Source organism: Alosa sapidissima, chromosome 15 (genome assembly GCF_018492685.1).
Source record: "Alosa sapidissima isolate fAloSap1 chromosome 15, fAloSap1.pri, whole genome shotgun sequence".
In the NCBI taxonomy this organism is placed as follows: domain Eukaryota; kingdom Metazoa; phylum Chordata; class Actinopteri; order Clupeiformes; family Clupeidae; genus Alosa; species Alosa sapidissima.
In genome coordinates, this window is record NC_055971.1 from 28,613,155 (window position 1) to 28,628,943 (window position 15,789).

General features: G+C 39.7%; 1 protein-coding gene and 1 long non-coding RNA gene across 2 annotated transcripts in view; both read right to left on the bottom strand.

Moving 5' to 3' along the window:
* Positions 1-15,789, bottom strand: part of LOC121683484 (immunoglobulin superfamily member 1-like) — a 44,662-nt gene that overhangs the window by 7,320 nt on the left and 21,553 nt on the right. Inside the window, exons 4-5 of the mRNA XM_042063113.1 lie at positions 5,828-6,121; positions 4,955-5,257 (exon numbers count right to left, since the gene is read on the bottom strand). Of these exons, the coding sequence (XP_041919047.1) occupies positions 4,955-5,257; positions 5,828-6,121 (597 nt within the window). The remainder of the gene's footprint in view (positions 1-4,954; positions 5,258-5,827; positions 6,122-15,789) is intronic.
* Positions 6,447-12,020, bottom strand: LOC121683656. Its single transcript, XR_006022862.1, has 3 exons — positions 11,962-12,020; positions 9,336-9,365; positions 6,447-6,633 (listed from the first exon to the last, which is right to left on the bottom strand). It is a non-coding gene; the product is annotated as an uncharacterized LOC121683656 (long non-coding RNA).

Sequence of the window (15,789 nt, forward strand, 5' to 3'; positions counted from 1 at the left end):
TTTGAGAGGGAAACAATAAATTGAGGGTTTCCGAGATTTTTCTTTTTTCCTTTTTTTTTTAGAAGTAGTAACGGGTACTCACGGTTATGAATAGAAATATAGTGGAGTAAAGAGTAGAATATTTGCCTCTCAAATGTACTTGAGTAAAGTCATGAGTACTCCCCAAAAATGATACTCGAGTAAAGTACAGATCCCTCAAAATTGTACTCAAGTAAATGTGCTCCGTTACTGTCCAGCTCTGCAACTGACTAAAAATTTATCTCAGTAAGTGTAAGTTCCGGCATATAATACCTATAGTGAAAAAAACCAACATGGCGACTCTGACTGCAATCTGGTTTGTTGTGTTTCACATCCTCTTCCCTTTTTGTCTTTGTCTTTTTGATTGTGTTAAATAACTCCTTTCAACTTTGACTTGTTTGTGGATGTGCGTGTTGACTGGATGTTACAGAGTCAGTGATTCCCTTGGATCACCTAATCCCCTCTGAAAACTGTGAATATGTGTTGTTGTTTTTAATCATATTTGCCTGTAAGGACTATTTTATCAGTGTACTAAATTGAATTTGGTGTTGTTTCAATTTTACTTTTTTTATGTCATTGTTTTCATTGCTGTCTTTTCTTTTAGTCAATGTCTTTTGACGTTTGGTGTGCTGCCTTGGAAAGGGCCGACTTGAAAAAGAGACAGCAATCTGAATGTGTTCTTTTCCCTTGGTTAAACAAAGCTAAATACGTATTGTGTTCCCTAAGAGTAGAGCCCTTGGTCTCAGCAATGTGACTGTCAAATTAAAACGAAGTTAAAAAGAAATTTCTGGAAGTTATTTTTGTTGAAATGTCAGATTCCAGATTGAGTGCTTAAAACAGCATCAATTAAAAAATGCCACTGTTGCCACAAATGCCACTTCAAACAACTCCAACAGCATCTTCACAATTTTCCCTTTAACTTCATAACACATTAATATAAAAATAAACTTACCCAGGATTGGAGAGAGCACAGCCATTGACGTATCCATCTCTGGGGGAATCTTCACATAGAATATGTGTCCTTCCTCTTTCTTTCTTCCTTTTAGCCTTTTTTACCTGACCTGTATTCTCTTGTGGTCAAGTGTTGAAAGTGGTAAAATCTATGTGGAAATTAACATGTCAACCTGCAAGCAAATATCTAGAGTAACATATACCAATAAATAAAATGCTGATGTCTTTTTTAAATATTGGCTGATTACAATATTACTCAAATATCAAAATACATTTTTATATAAATATAGCTGCAAGCAGCAATGAGGGGGCCAAGCAAAATGTGTGACCTGTGAAAATGTTTTCACGTTTCCAACAAAATCCAAGATGGCGGTGGGATCAATTATTTTGACATCCAAAGTTGGCATGTGTCAGCCTAATGACCTCCAACAGTATTAACAGACACCACTAGTTAGTTTTAATTCCAAAAACATCAACAGTTACAACTTAAGGCAAAATGCATTTTTGGTAATTGCAGTGCCCGCTAAAGGTCAAAGGTCACCAAATTTCTTGACCTGTGAAAACCTTTTAGTTTTAGATTCCAACGATACTTCTTTCCAAAAATCAGGCCAACGGGTCAAAGGTTACATGTGTGAACAGACAATAATAAGAAAGCAATGGGTTAAACAACAGCCTTAATGTATTTATTTTAGTAATTTCATTCAGTTTCTGTACAAATGTACAGCTCTCCAGATAAAAAAAGAAATGCATTAAATGTATTACCATATCATGTCATCATCAAATCACCGTGCCCTGCCCTAAAAAGGCCACGCAGATCATAAAACTGTTGTGATTTTCTTAACACTGTTTACAATTTTGTGCGATCTTTACGGATAACATGCATTCCACATATATACAGACCCTAATTCTTGTGTGCTTTGTCTGTGTGGTAGGCTATTGCTCTCACATGGAGCAAGGACATGGTCACCTGCCATGTGGAACAGAGCAGGAGGTGTCAAGACAACACAGGTGGACAGGGGCGTAGCACAAGATCCTGGACCCCTGCATAGGCAGTCCTGATGGGCCCCCATGTTCCTCAACACAGGTAAAATAAAATATATTCCAGACTTTTCAAGGACCCTCTCCCCCCTTGGGCCCCTATAATCAGTAGTGGTTTTACCCCCAGTCTGACGCCCCTGCAGGTGGATGAACAAGGACAAGATACTGCAGATGTTAAGGATAAAGACATACTGTATTGGTCCTATACTGCCCCCTAGAGTTAAAACTGGTGTGTAGTCTAAAGACAGAATAAGACTTAACAAATATCACAAGAAACAGGACATATTAATTTAATACACAGTAATTCAGTTCATAAACACAAATCCCCATGCTTTTTTAAAGTTATTTGTTTAAACAAATGAAGCATGTAAAACTTAAAAGGGTCAGATAAGGCAACTGCCAAAAATTTAAATTATGTTTAACTGAAAGGCCAAATGAATAAAGAAGCCAAAACTGGATGCAGGAGCCTGAAAGCAAAAAAGACCAAATCCACAATACAAATAAATCTCACTATAGTTTTTAGCTATTGTTTATCATTTAGTTATTGTTTATTTTCCTTTATCGAGACTGGTGGCAAAGTAAACTTCAGTAAATCTTAACATTTGTTAAACCAGCACTGAGCCAGGTTATGTGTTCTTTGAATAATATTTGTATCGCAAAACCAGAAATTCAAAAAATACATAATTGGTTTTACATAACAGTTAATTCAGTCCCTTGCAATGGTATTCAATACTACAACTTCATTGACTCCACTGTCCTTACAAAGCGCTGAAATGGGTAGTTTCACAATCAAGGTAAGCAGTTTGTATCACAAGACCTACAATGGCAGTATTTCATGGCCCAGGCAAGCCTCTTTTTCTTATTCTGACATTTTAGCAATGGCTTTCTTACTGCATCATATGGCAATGGTTGGGACAGACTTATGGGGGTGAGAAGAGGAATAAAGCAGGGGATGAGGATATCGACAGAGAGACAGAGAAATAGATAGATAGATAGATAGATAGATAGATAGATAGATAGAGATCCCAAACATTAAATTAAGTGTTTGCACTTTCTGTGTATGTTTTGTGGTATATTCATGCCACCAATGTTAATAAAATGATCAAATGCATGTGACACTCATCTCATAAACTCATAATTCTCTTATTTTCACCTGAAAACATTTGGCTAGTAGAAATTCTGATTGGCTAGTAACTTTAGAAAGTTACCAGCCACATTGGCTGGTGATCAAAAAAGTTCATTTAGAATCCTGGACACAACAGCTTTCAAATCCACATGTACCAGACCAGTATCAGAAATAGTTTTCATAGATGTCAGGCTCTTCATAGTCATTGTCTATGGCAGTTGGGCCATGCAGTTCTTCTACATTCAGTCTTCTTCCAGGTCACCATATATGTTCTCTACTTCCTCATGTCCACCTGGTCCATTGTGAAATCTGTATCTGTTTGCAGAACCTGTTCAAATGGAGTGTGGCAGACAACAACACATTCTTAATGCACAAGCGTGTTACGGTTTTTGTCATTTCAGATGTTACATTAAAATTAGTGTGACGGAGTACCGTCACTTCAGTTGAGTATGCGCTCTGACTGCCATACCAACAGGCCTGGCTCTTTGCCGTTGCGGTCAAGCTGCAGGTTTAGTGCCCCGGAGACCCGGGTTCAAGACCGGGTGGGGTCACTGCTCTCTCCCTTCGCTACATATGGTGTCAGAAGTGGGATGGCTTGCCGTGAGATCATCGGAAGCTTGCCCAGTGTCTGCTCCGTATGAGGGACCCCCAGGATTGGTTGACCCCAGTGTGAGGGACCCCAGAGATAGGTGAAGCACGTGTGTGGGGCACCCTCGGATGGGAGAAGTATGGCTGGTGGTTGCGCCAGGGACGCCAGTGTGTGTGAAGTGCGTGGGCAAGCTTCCCGAAGGGGAGGGCAGTGTGACGGAGTACCGTCACTACAGTTGAGTATGCGCTGTGACTGCCCTTTGGCGTTGCGGTCAAGCTGCAGGTTTAGTGGCCCGGAGACCGGGTGGGGTCACTGCTCTCTCCCTTCGCTACAATTAGTACTTCAGTACTACACATAGATTTATCTAATTAATGAGATGATTTGACTCACTGTGTGCCACAGTGTTCATCCGGATTGTGCGTATGTGTGTGTCACTCAAACACTTTTTCTTCACCAGGTACAGGATGGCAGGGATCAGCAACAGCAGGAACAACCCTGAAATCACTCCAGATGCAATGATGGGAGCCAGAGACGCTGTACAAGAAACAGGAAATTACAGCAAACAACAAACAAACACACAAACAAATAATACTCAAGTGCTGGATGTTTACCTCTTATGGTGACTGTCAGTGGTGCTGTCTGGGTTGACACAAAGGTGCGGTTGGACACAGTGACCTCATAGACACAGCTGTAGTTGCCCTGGTCAGAGTAGTGTGCCTCAGGAATGTAGAAGGAGGCTGAGTGGTTGATGGCAAGCTGAGTCCTGGTCCTGTTAGACCCATCAAAGATGAGGTGGAAGGAGCCTCCTTGGTGCTGTGGCTCAGTAGAGCAGATGAGGGAGAGGCTGTGGCCTCTGGTCACCTCTGGCCCCTGAGGCCCCCAGAACAGCCCTCCATCTGGGGCACTGAGAGAGATGTTGGGCTGCACAAGCACCACTGAGGAAGGAGGCAGTTCATCAGTGGAGGATTAACATGAAATGACACGTGACTAAGAGCTAGAATGTCTCTTTATATAAGACAATGGTGCCTTGACAACTTTCTTAATAAGCTCAAAATGAATTGCAATTATTGAACAGAAGACTGTGTTATGTATTACATAGTTAACGGTTTCATATAAAAAAATATCCTAACTACAAGATCCTATAATTATAATGAAGATCATATCCTTATATCCATCTAGACCCTTCAAAACATTACTAAACAAAAATATGACCAAATATGATATTGCATTACCTATTACAGAGAGGCTGACAGTAGCACTTTGGGGGGATGTGAATTCACGACTGGAAACCCTTGTTTGATACCGGCAGTAGTAGGCTCCTTTGTGGATAAAGTCCACTTGAGGAATGGTGAAGAGGGCCAAGGTTCCATTGTCTCCAGTGTCTCTCTTTGTCTCTGTAAATGACCCAGAGAGCTGCTGTAGGGTGAATGTGCCACCCAGGTGCTGTGTAGAGATGGAGCACCTCATCTGGGCAGACTGACCCCAAGAAACCTCTCTGCTGGTTTCTAGGAAAAGACTTGGCTTCTGTAGTACAACTGGAAAAGAAAAGTGCGAGTAAGATGCAAGAAACGAATAAACTAGAGAGGCACTTGGAAAGTACAAACCTCTGTCAATGGCAAATGGCTTATCTCAAAAGGAGAGTGAATACTACTACTACTACCATTACTACTGCTGCTACTACTACTACTACTACCACTATACTACTACTACTACTGCTGCTGCTGCTGCTGCTGCTACTACTACTACTACTACTACTACTACTACTGTTGCTACTACTGCTACTGATGCTACTGCTACTAGGCCTACTACTGTAGCTGTTGCTGCTGCTGCTGTGGCTACTGCTATTGCTGCTACTACTACTGCTACTGCTACTACTGCTGCTACTACTACTGCTACTGCTACTACTGCTGCTACTACTGCTACTGCTACTAAATTCATTAGAGGCCAGGCAGCTGGAAGATTGACAGTTTCAAATAAAACAATATCTTAAGTATTAAGATCCTATCCTTTCATCAAAGCCCTCCAAAGCACTACTTAACAAAAAAACACTACTTAACCAAAAACTGACATATGCACATACAGTATAGGACATATACTCATATTACCTATTACATAGAGGCTGACAGTAGCACTCTGGGGGGATGTGAATTCACGTGTGGAAACCCTAGTTTTATACTGGCAGTAGTAGTCTCCTTCATGGATAAAGTCCACTTGAGGAATGGTGAAGAGGGCAGAGGCTCCAGTGGAGATCTTTTTCTCAGTAAATGACCCAGAGAGCTGCTGTAGGGTGAATGTACCACCCAGGTGCTGTGTGGAGATGGAGCACCTCATCTGGGCAGACTGACCCCAAGAAACCTCTTTGCTGGTTTCCAGTGAAAGACTTGGCTTCTGTAGTACAACTGGAAAAGTAAGGTGCAACAAACAACCATTAAAGAGAAAATGGAAATAAAAACTGAAATATCACAGCATCTTGCAACAGATTTAGTTAACTGAGGGGCTACAAGTAGCCTATTAGCAGTGAAGTAATAATGCTGCTTTATCATTTAGCTTGTTTCCAGCTTTACATGGCTCATATCAGTATCGATCTGTCTCCTATTTTTCAAGGTGTGCCAGATTACCTGACTTCACATTCACTCACCCACAGTGATACTGATGGAGCTACTCCTGTAGAAGCCAGAGCAGAGGCCACATGTGTATCTGCCTGTGTCAGAAGCATCCACTGAATGAGTGAAGGTCACACTGCTCTGTAACCGGTAGTAACAGAACTGTCTCATGATGGAAGCACCATTTCTGTATAAACAGGCATCCCTGTGTTGACAGTTATAAATGCCACAACTGATACGAACAGTTTCTCCAGGCGAGACAGTTGAATATAAGGAGATGAGCCGGATGGAGGGAGTGGAATATTGACCTGGAGGAGTCATTTAAGAATTTTTAATGAAATATAGTGCCTATAAAAAGTATTCACCCCCTTGGATATTTCCCCTTTTACTGCATTAATAAATGTAATTTTGAATATTTTATTTTGGCCTTTTTTTACAATAATGTACAAAAATCCTCTGTGAAAATGTCAAAGTGAAAGCAAATGTCTACAAAGTAATGTTAGGACCATTGAACTGTTCAATGCTTCACTAAAGGGAAGAGGAGAGATAGACTTCTCTGCATAGTCTGTCTGCCTTTCCACCTTCTCCATGTTTGTGTACTATCTACTGTTTTATGCACATATGCATAACCCCTCCCTCCCACAGCCTGGATTGTGGCCGTACTTAATACTTAATACTTTATACTTAATACTTGATCAATGGCTGTAACCCTTTTACTTCAACCTATTCTTGCACTGATATAGTTGTTTATATTATTTTGTCTATAATTATTCTCTTATATGTCCATATTTATTTAATGCTGGTCTCTAGACTTTATTCTTGCACTGTTACACTGTTGGACTCATTTGCACCATCCCCATGACACTCACTCTCATAGAGCACCTTACCATGCATATAGAATCATAGTCTCAATCCCTGCCCTGTCACTGCAAGCGCCTCATGCTTGATCATCCTTAAGCACACTATGTGGATATTTGATTTAGTTTTATTTAGTATATTTAGTATTTTAGTATTTTTTAAATCTTCTACTGTCTTTATTGTGCAGTGGTGTTTTTTTGAATACTTTTTCTGCTGCAAGTGCATGTTGTGTGTGATGTCTATATGCTACTGAGACCTTGAATTTTCCCTTGGGGATCAATAAAGTATCTATCTATCTATCTATCTATCTATCTATCTATTTAATTAAACATGCAAAATGAGCAATTGCATAAATTGTCAGGATCAGTTCCTGTTGTGTCTTGTCTTGTTCTCCTGTTTGCTTTGTTTACTTCCTGTGTCTAGTGCCATGTGCTCCTTTGTTTGTTTGCCATGTGTCTCTGTTCCATGTGCCTGTGTCTCCGCCCCTCACCTGATCCTTGTTAGTTTAATTATGGTTTCCACCTGTGTCTTGTTCATTGTCCACCTGTGCCCTGTTAACCCCTGTGTATTTAAACCCTCTGTCTCCCCTCAGTCCCCTGTCGGTCATTGATGTTGTTTCGTGGTTTGCTGTAGTGGTTAATTCAGATTAAAGATTCCTGTTTGCGCTAAGTTTGCCTCACCGCTACTTGCCTTGCACTCTGGTCCAGCTCTCCTAAGCCTACCATTACATAAATATGTATAATGTGGAAGGTCCAGTTACTGGTCAATCAGGATTTTTGGCTATTATTCCACCATGAAGATAAAATGAGTTATTGAAAGCATAAGTGAAGGGATGGATACAAAGAAAATGTTGGTCCCTGAACATCCCCTGGAGGTCAATGAAATCCATCATAAGGGAATGTAAGGAATATTTGCTAATGTGCAAATCTGCCTAAAGCTAGCCATCACCACAAACTGAGTGACTAGTGGGAGAGGCCACCGAGGCACCTACGACAACTCTGAAGGAGTTAAAAGCTTCAGCAGCTGAGATGGGGGAAACTCTGCAACAACTACTGCCCGATGCGAGTTTTTCACCAGTCAAAGCTCTATGAGTGAGTGGCAAAGCTCTTATTAAATCTTGACTAAAGTTCACCCAAAGCCATGTGGGAGACTCCAAGGTCAAATGGAATTTAGCTTTTTGACCAACAGACTAGATGCTATGTAGATACCAAACACTGCACATCACTAATTTGAAGAATGGTGGTGGTCGCATCATGCTGTAGGGATACTTCTGAACAGCAGGCCCTGGGAGGCTTGTAGAGGTAAATGTTAAATGAATTCAACAAAATATATGGAAATCCTGGAGGACAATCAGTCTGTAAGATAACTATGACTTGAGAGAAGATTTACTTTTCAGAAACATAAAGAGCCGAGGCATACAGCGAAAAACACAGAAATGGTTTAAAGACAACAAGGTGAACGTTCTGGAGTGGCTAATCGAGTCAAAGCCCAGACCTCAATCCTATAGACAATCTGTGGCCAGACTTGAAAAGGGATGTTCACACCTCATCCCCTTCCAACTTGACAGAACTTGAGCAGTTCTGCAAAGAAATATGAAGTAAAATCATCCTGATGTGTAAGGCTAATTGAGACATTTCCACACAGACTCTCATACTTTAATTGTGACCACAGGTCATCTACTAAATGCTGGATTGAAGGGGTGAATATTTATGCATTTGCATATTTTTGCATTATCTATTTGTTACACTTTACTTGACAGTATTGAGATAAGAGTGACATGACACTGTCATGAACGTGTCATAAACAAGTCATAAACGTTTATGACATAACGCTTCTGTCATTAAGTGTCATTTGGTTTTTGGCATAACAAGTTAGGGTTAGAGTTAGGGTTAGAGGTTAGGATTAGGGTTAGGGTTCATGTGTCATGACAGTGTCATGTCACTCTTATGTCGATACTGTCAAGTAAAGTGTTACCAATTATTGTAAGGCCAAATTAAATTGATCAAGATTCCATTTATCAAAGCAGAAAATATTCAGTTCAGAGGAAATATCCAAGGGTGGTGAATACTTTTTATAGGCACTGTACAGTGCATGCATTGCATGATTAAAAATAACTGTCAAGTTTATTTGAATAGAGAAACACTTCACTTACCAGCTACTGAAGTGACACAGAGACAAAATACTATGAAGAGAGAATCAGATCAAGAGGTGTTTTATTGACGTAAAAAAATATGCTAACCCATTACTCTTAATCCAGCTACATATCCCATGTTTCCAGTTACACATCACCTTTATGAAATAAGTCACATATACTGTATAAATACAGTAGGGTCAGTAGGGTCATTATAACGTATCAGCTGTCATAAATAACTCTTTGGTCAATGTTGCGACAAGGTGAAGTTACATTCCTGTTGGGGCGGTGGTAGTGTAGTGGTAAAGGAGCTGGGCTAGCGTGCAGAAGCCTGAAAGTTGTGGGTTCAATTCCCGGCTTCCACTGTTGTGCCCTTGAGCAAGGCACTTAACCCCAAGTTCCTCCGGGGACAATGTGATCCCTTGTAATATAGCTGACCTATGTAAGTCACTTTGGTCAAGAAGTGTCTGCTAAATGTAATGTAATGTAAAAAGGCTATGTCTGTTCTGGGTTCAAACAGGATGTTATAACAACTGTCTAAATTGGCCTCCAGCATATAACTAAGTGAGGAGGGGGGAAAGCAGTATTCTCTGATTCTGATTGCACTTTTCTTCTCTTCTGTCATGTTAACAAGCCCTTGTATTTGGGTGAATATCGCTGATTGGTGACTTTTGCTGTCCTGGATATGTATAACTAATTTGCCATGTCAACATAAATGCCTATAAAAGATTTTGTTTTTATATTTGTCTATGTATGCTGTATGCTATTTTGCCATGTCCCCCAGCACTATGCATTAAAGTTCAAATTGAGTAAAATAAAGTAAAAATCCTAAAACATATATTTTTTTGCTTTCACATTAGATAGATAGATAGATACTTTATTGATCCCCAGGGGAAATTCATTATTGTTTTGCTAAACAAGATAATACTTAAGAGCATGGATAATTTTATGATAAGAATAGTGCTTTTATTTACTAAAGAAGAGGAGTTTTTGTGTGTTCCTAAAATGATCGTCCACCCTGTTGTATTGGGAAATTTTCCCCTATAAGGAAAGGTCATCCTCTCTAGTAACATCAGGACAACAGTTTCCTTTCTCTCTTCAGTGGTGGGAAATTCCCCTGCTTAAGTTAGTGAGTAGTTGAAGTTCTTACTAAAATATTTTCTTTGTATAAGTATGCTTACTTGCTCTGTAAAAGCATAACATGTCCACCCTATCAGAAGTGATTTGAATAGAATATTTTCATAATGCAGGTATAGCTATACCAAAGTCTCTGCTACAACACGTCTAGATAGTGACCCAGTGACAGTTTGTTTGTGAGTTTGTGAGTAAAAACGTTAACTGAAGGTGAAAAACTCCACCCTATCATCGTCCACCCGGTCGGAAATGTTTTTCTAAAAATAGGTGGTATTTCTCCTAATATAGATTTCTAGAACTTGAATGTCTGCTCTTTAGGATAATACATAAAGATAATAGAAAATTAAGACCATTAAGACCACCAAAGGAAATTGTGAGGCCTGAATGGTACTCTCCAATGATATTCACCCATTTGTTTCTGATTCAAAATCAAATGTGACATAACAAATATGCTAACACATTAACATTAGCATATTCACAACTGCATATGCTCATCCTGAAAAGTGACATATACATTATAAAATCTGATTCCAAATAGTCATGACGGTCGGTCAAATTTGATGTCAAATTTCAACTGACATATGTTCTCATCGACCACAGCGTGTTCTGATAAATGGTGTCTTACACAGAAGTCTTGCAGGGTTCTACATACAAGCTTCCTGTTTTTCAGTAATGCTTAAAATTGTACAGTGTAGATGTGTGTGTTGATGGGGGTAGGAGAGAGAGTGATGTCCCTGGACTTACCTTAGCTGACCTCTACAAGCTATCTGTCAAGCAAATTGTCAAGCTATCAATTTGTTTGAACATTCTAGGTTTTGCTTTCATTTTTAGATTATCCAGCCATATCCAACTTCCTATTTCAGCTTTTCTATTTTTCATCAACACTTATATATTTACTTATTGAGTACTTGTACTCTGCACAATGACAATAAAGTAGAATCTAATCTAATCTAATCTAATCTAATATGTGTGTGATGATGGGGTAGGAGAGAGAATGATGTAAATGGACATCAATTCCTTTCCACACTGACCTGCCGAGCAAATTCAAATTAATTTTCTTACAGGTTGGTTCACCCATGCTATAGACTATTTGTCTTGTACATATTTGAGAGCAAAACATATATTAGATTTGTTATTTCACAACACAAATGAACAGCTTTATTTTATTGAAAGCATTTTAAACCAAACGGGAAAAACACAATTATTTTCCATATACTATATGTTCTCTAAGGTTAGAACACTGATCTCAACGCTGCAGTCATACAATTGAAATTGAGTAAAGAAAATCATTTAAAACATTTGAATTACAGATAAATGTTTTAGTAAATTAATTTATCTCATCCTATAGGTATGATAATATGATTTTTGGATTTCTTATGGGCTTTGGAATACAGGGGGAAAATCCTCAATCTGAAAATTTGCCACTGCTGTAGGTAAAACATCCTTAAATATGTAGATACCGCAGAAGAATTCACATTACACATTCAGATAAGAAAGGGGAGTTTAATTTTACCTGAGACAACAGCGAGGACAGCCATCGACATCTCCGTCTCTGATGAAAGTTTCATGAAATGGGCATGTCTTCCACTTTCTCAGTTCCTTCTAGTCTCTTTTTCCCACACCGCAGTCATGATCATCAAAGCTGTGTCAGCAAATTAGTATGTCAACATACTTTTTAAAAAAAAAGAAAAACTGTCATACACTAAATAATCCATGTCTTTTCAGAACTGTTGGCTGACCAATTACAATATATCTGAAAATAAATATACCTCAAAGTAGCATTTCAATTAATTCCCTTAAACAATACCGGTACAAACATCATATACAAATATACAACATTCTATGATGGAAAAGAAATGCATTCAGTTTCAAAGCTCCACTTAAAGCAACACGTATCGAGGTGTGATTTTATCAGGAGAGGGGTTTTTTGTATTTTCTAATTAATTTCCATGGAATATGATCATGCCATGTGAAGGACAGATAAACTAAAATAAAAACAGCTCACAACTGGATGAATTTAAACACAAGGCTCCATGATGAGGTCAATTCAGGAGGCCTATCACCATGCTTTAACCACCCCAAGGTCAGAAATACTCACGTCTGAAGCTACTGCTGGAGAAACAAAGAGAACAACTTTCATAACTGAATTTAACAGTTGTCATCAGAAACTCTGGCTCATCATTAACAAACGTTGCCATCTTTTAAATGCAGAACCAACACTGGGAAACATCACCAGCTACCCACCCCCCCCCCCCCCCCCATCATTCAGATGGGTGCCAAGCATTAGTGATAACCATGGTGCATACATTTGCCAAGCATTAGAGATAACCATGGTGCATACATTTCAACCCACTTAACAAAAAGAAACTTGGCTCCATGTAAAAGGTCACTACAGATGTGGCAATTGCAGTCACTGCAACAGTACCACAAACGTAGCATTCTTCACACATCCTCACACTGGTCATTTTTTTTTTCATTAAACAATTCATGAAATACAACACAACATCAGTACATGCTTAAATGCCCCTGTGGACAAGCCTACAACAGATGAACAAAAACAGAATTTCATAGATTCCACTAACTACCCTGGGGTAATGAGGTAGCACACATAGTCTTTATAGAGCTGCCATATACACAAAACTGCCATACGCACAGCAAACATGGACTATGCCATAGGAAAATATTACCATCAAGCCAACCATGGCTCTCCTGCCAGTTTACATTTTGTTGGACTCGTAACACTCAGGGGAGACAACCTCCCAAAACATCTGTTTCGGAGAGAGAGAGAGAGAGAGAGAAAGAGAGAGAGAGAGAGAGAGAGAGATGTTCTGGATCTCCAAACTTAACACAGTGATACACTGACTGGACTGAATGACCATTTTAGCCTCAAATGCTTTCTCTGAACAAAGATAATAAAAACAACAGAATGTGCCGCCTCAGTAAAAATGGTATCAATTGTATTGTTTTATATAATTCTATGTATTAGCCATTTCACCTATTTGGAAATCTTTTGACATATTTCACACATTGCTAAGCCAGTGTTTCCCCTAGAAATTTTTCCAGCAGCGGTGCTATTACTTGGCGGGGGGGGGGGGGGGGGGGGGGGGGGGGGTTGTTGCGCATTTTTTTTTTTATATCATACCTTCGTGTTTCTTTTGTGGACATTTTCAGCTTTCTTTTACATTATTGTTTAAAAATGATAGAAGAAAAATTAAATGGCACAACCATTTAATGACCATTAATAATTTAAAGATTATTTACAATTTATTTAAATTTGTCTTAATGGCAAAGGCCACACCCAATCTGCGAGCACTTAATTTTTCTGGGCTTTGAATTGAATTGAATTGTGGGGGGGCCATTAATGCTGACACGCATGCACGTAGCCAGATGCTCTCCTTGTAGTCTAATTCTCAGTCCCAAAACAACAAACCCACGTATAAAAAAGTAAATACTCACTTTTCTTCTACATCACTCCCACAGTTACCATACAACTCACTCACAATTAACTCGAAAAAGACCTAGGCTACTTGATTGAAGTGCGACCGTTCGTCTCACCGTCAAGAGAACGCTGAAGTTATGAGAACATGTCTTTCTGATAAGAGAATATAGGCTCCTATATGTCTAATGCCGTAAACGTAGAAAAGGTCTGTTTGTGATAGCCTATTATAGCTAAGTGGACAGAATTTAGGCTATACGTATATGCCAACATATGCTCATATTTCCTTTAACTATCAGACAGTTTAAACAGGCCTAGACTGTGTTCGCCTAGCTTTCCCATGCAAACATTACATAGCCCTACGCTAACGTTACAAGTCTAGGCTACAATTAACGTTAAGACCATACACCTTGTAGCACATTGGTTTACTCTATTGCATTACTTACGTTTTAATAATTTGTCGTTGAATGTTGATGGAGGCTCATCTTTGGGAAATCAGCTCTCTGGATAAAATTGTCAGCCGGAGCAAGAGTTCTCAGAGTTGACGACACGGGGGTAAATCCAATCAGCAGAAAGAACCGCATCACAACAGTAGGCTAAATCGCAACAAACTTTTTTCCCCCCCATGTTAAATTCATTTCGGTAATCATGAATTGGTTTCTTTTATTTGATGTAGGCTAGGAGAGGAGGATGCATGTTTCACATTAGTGTCAATGTGTCAAAGCAGGCTTTGGATCAGAGGAATTGCTCAAGCTTAACATATGGCATAGGCTACAAGCGAATTCACGGCATACAAACAGCTTCGTGATGAAATATAACTAATATCATTTTTTATTGTCACCAGGCCTATAAGTAGGCTATTTATTGTGTAACCTACAAGTGAACGATGACACCATAGGCTACTCTGGCGGAGCAAGACCCCATCAGTCGGATAGCTAAACAATGTAACCGTGTTCAGAACGTAGGCTAGCCATATGGGCTGCAGACTTGTCTTTGGGCTTGTAATCACCTGACACATCATGCCGCATATATGTCCTGAATAATGAGAGGCTAAGTGCGGATTTGATGCACTTAACTTACTCAAGACTTTCAGAAAACAATTTCGAGATGACGTTGGCCATTGTGCTTTTACAGTGTGTTAAGTGAATCTGGTGATATTATGTTGCAGCGGCGCTGAAAATCCAGCGGCGGCGCTGCGCCGCTGTTAAATACATTGTAGGGGAAACACTGTAAGCACATTGTTGAGTGTGATTTTGAAGAATGAAAGACCATGTGACCCAAACCACTTGTCAACACCAATGCAATGTCTTCCATTTTTTTATGCTGTGATGAATACCAATAGGCCGAAACGTTGGCATATTTGTTCTTGACTTAGCCAAATAAAAAAGAGATGAGTCCAGTTCTATAAAGACTGTGTGTGCTACCTCATTACCCACTACCAGGGTAGTGGAATCTTTGCAATTTTGATTTAGCACCACACATAGACTGGGAGGATGCTAACCTGACTCTCGTCAGATGAATTTCGTTCCGCCTAGCTCCACTCATCCATCTGGGATCAATCCATTGGAGTGGTGCTTCAGAAGGCTGGGCCTAATCAAAAAATGCTTGCATATGATTGGATAAGCCACTCGTCGTCTATTGACGTGCTACTTTAACCACTCACATCGAAGCCAACCCGTGACGCTGAGAACAGTCTCACAGTCGCTTCTACGCTACGTCACATCTATGAAACTCCCGCCCTGCATCCTGATTGGCTCTACCATAAAATCTGGTGCTGAAATCACTCTCAACGGAAGAGGTCCCAGATGGATGTGAGTGAAGCTAGGCGGAGCTAAGCGGTACCGTCGTGCTGGTGTGTGCTGGTTAGAATTGCAAGCTGGGTGGTGAGGGTGTGATTAAATCGCT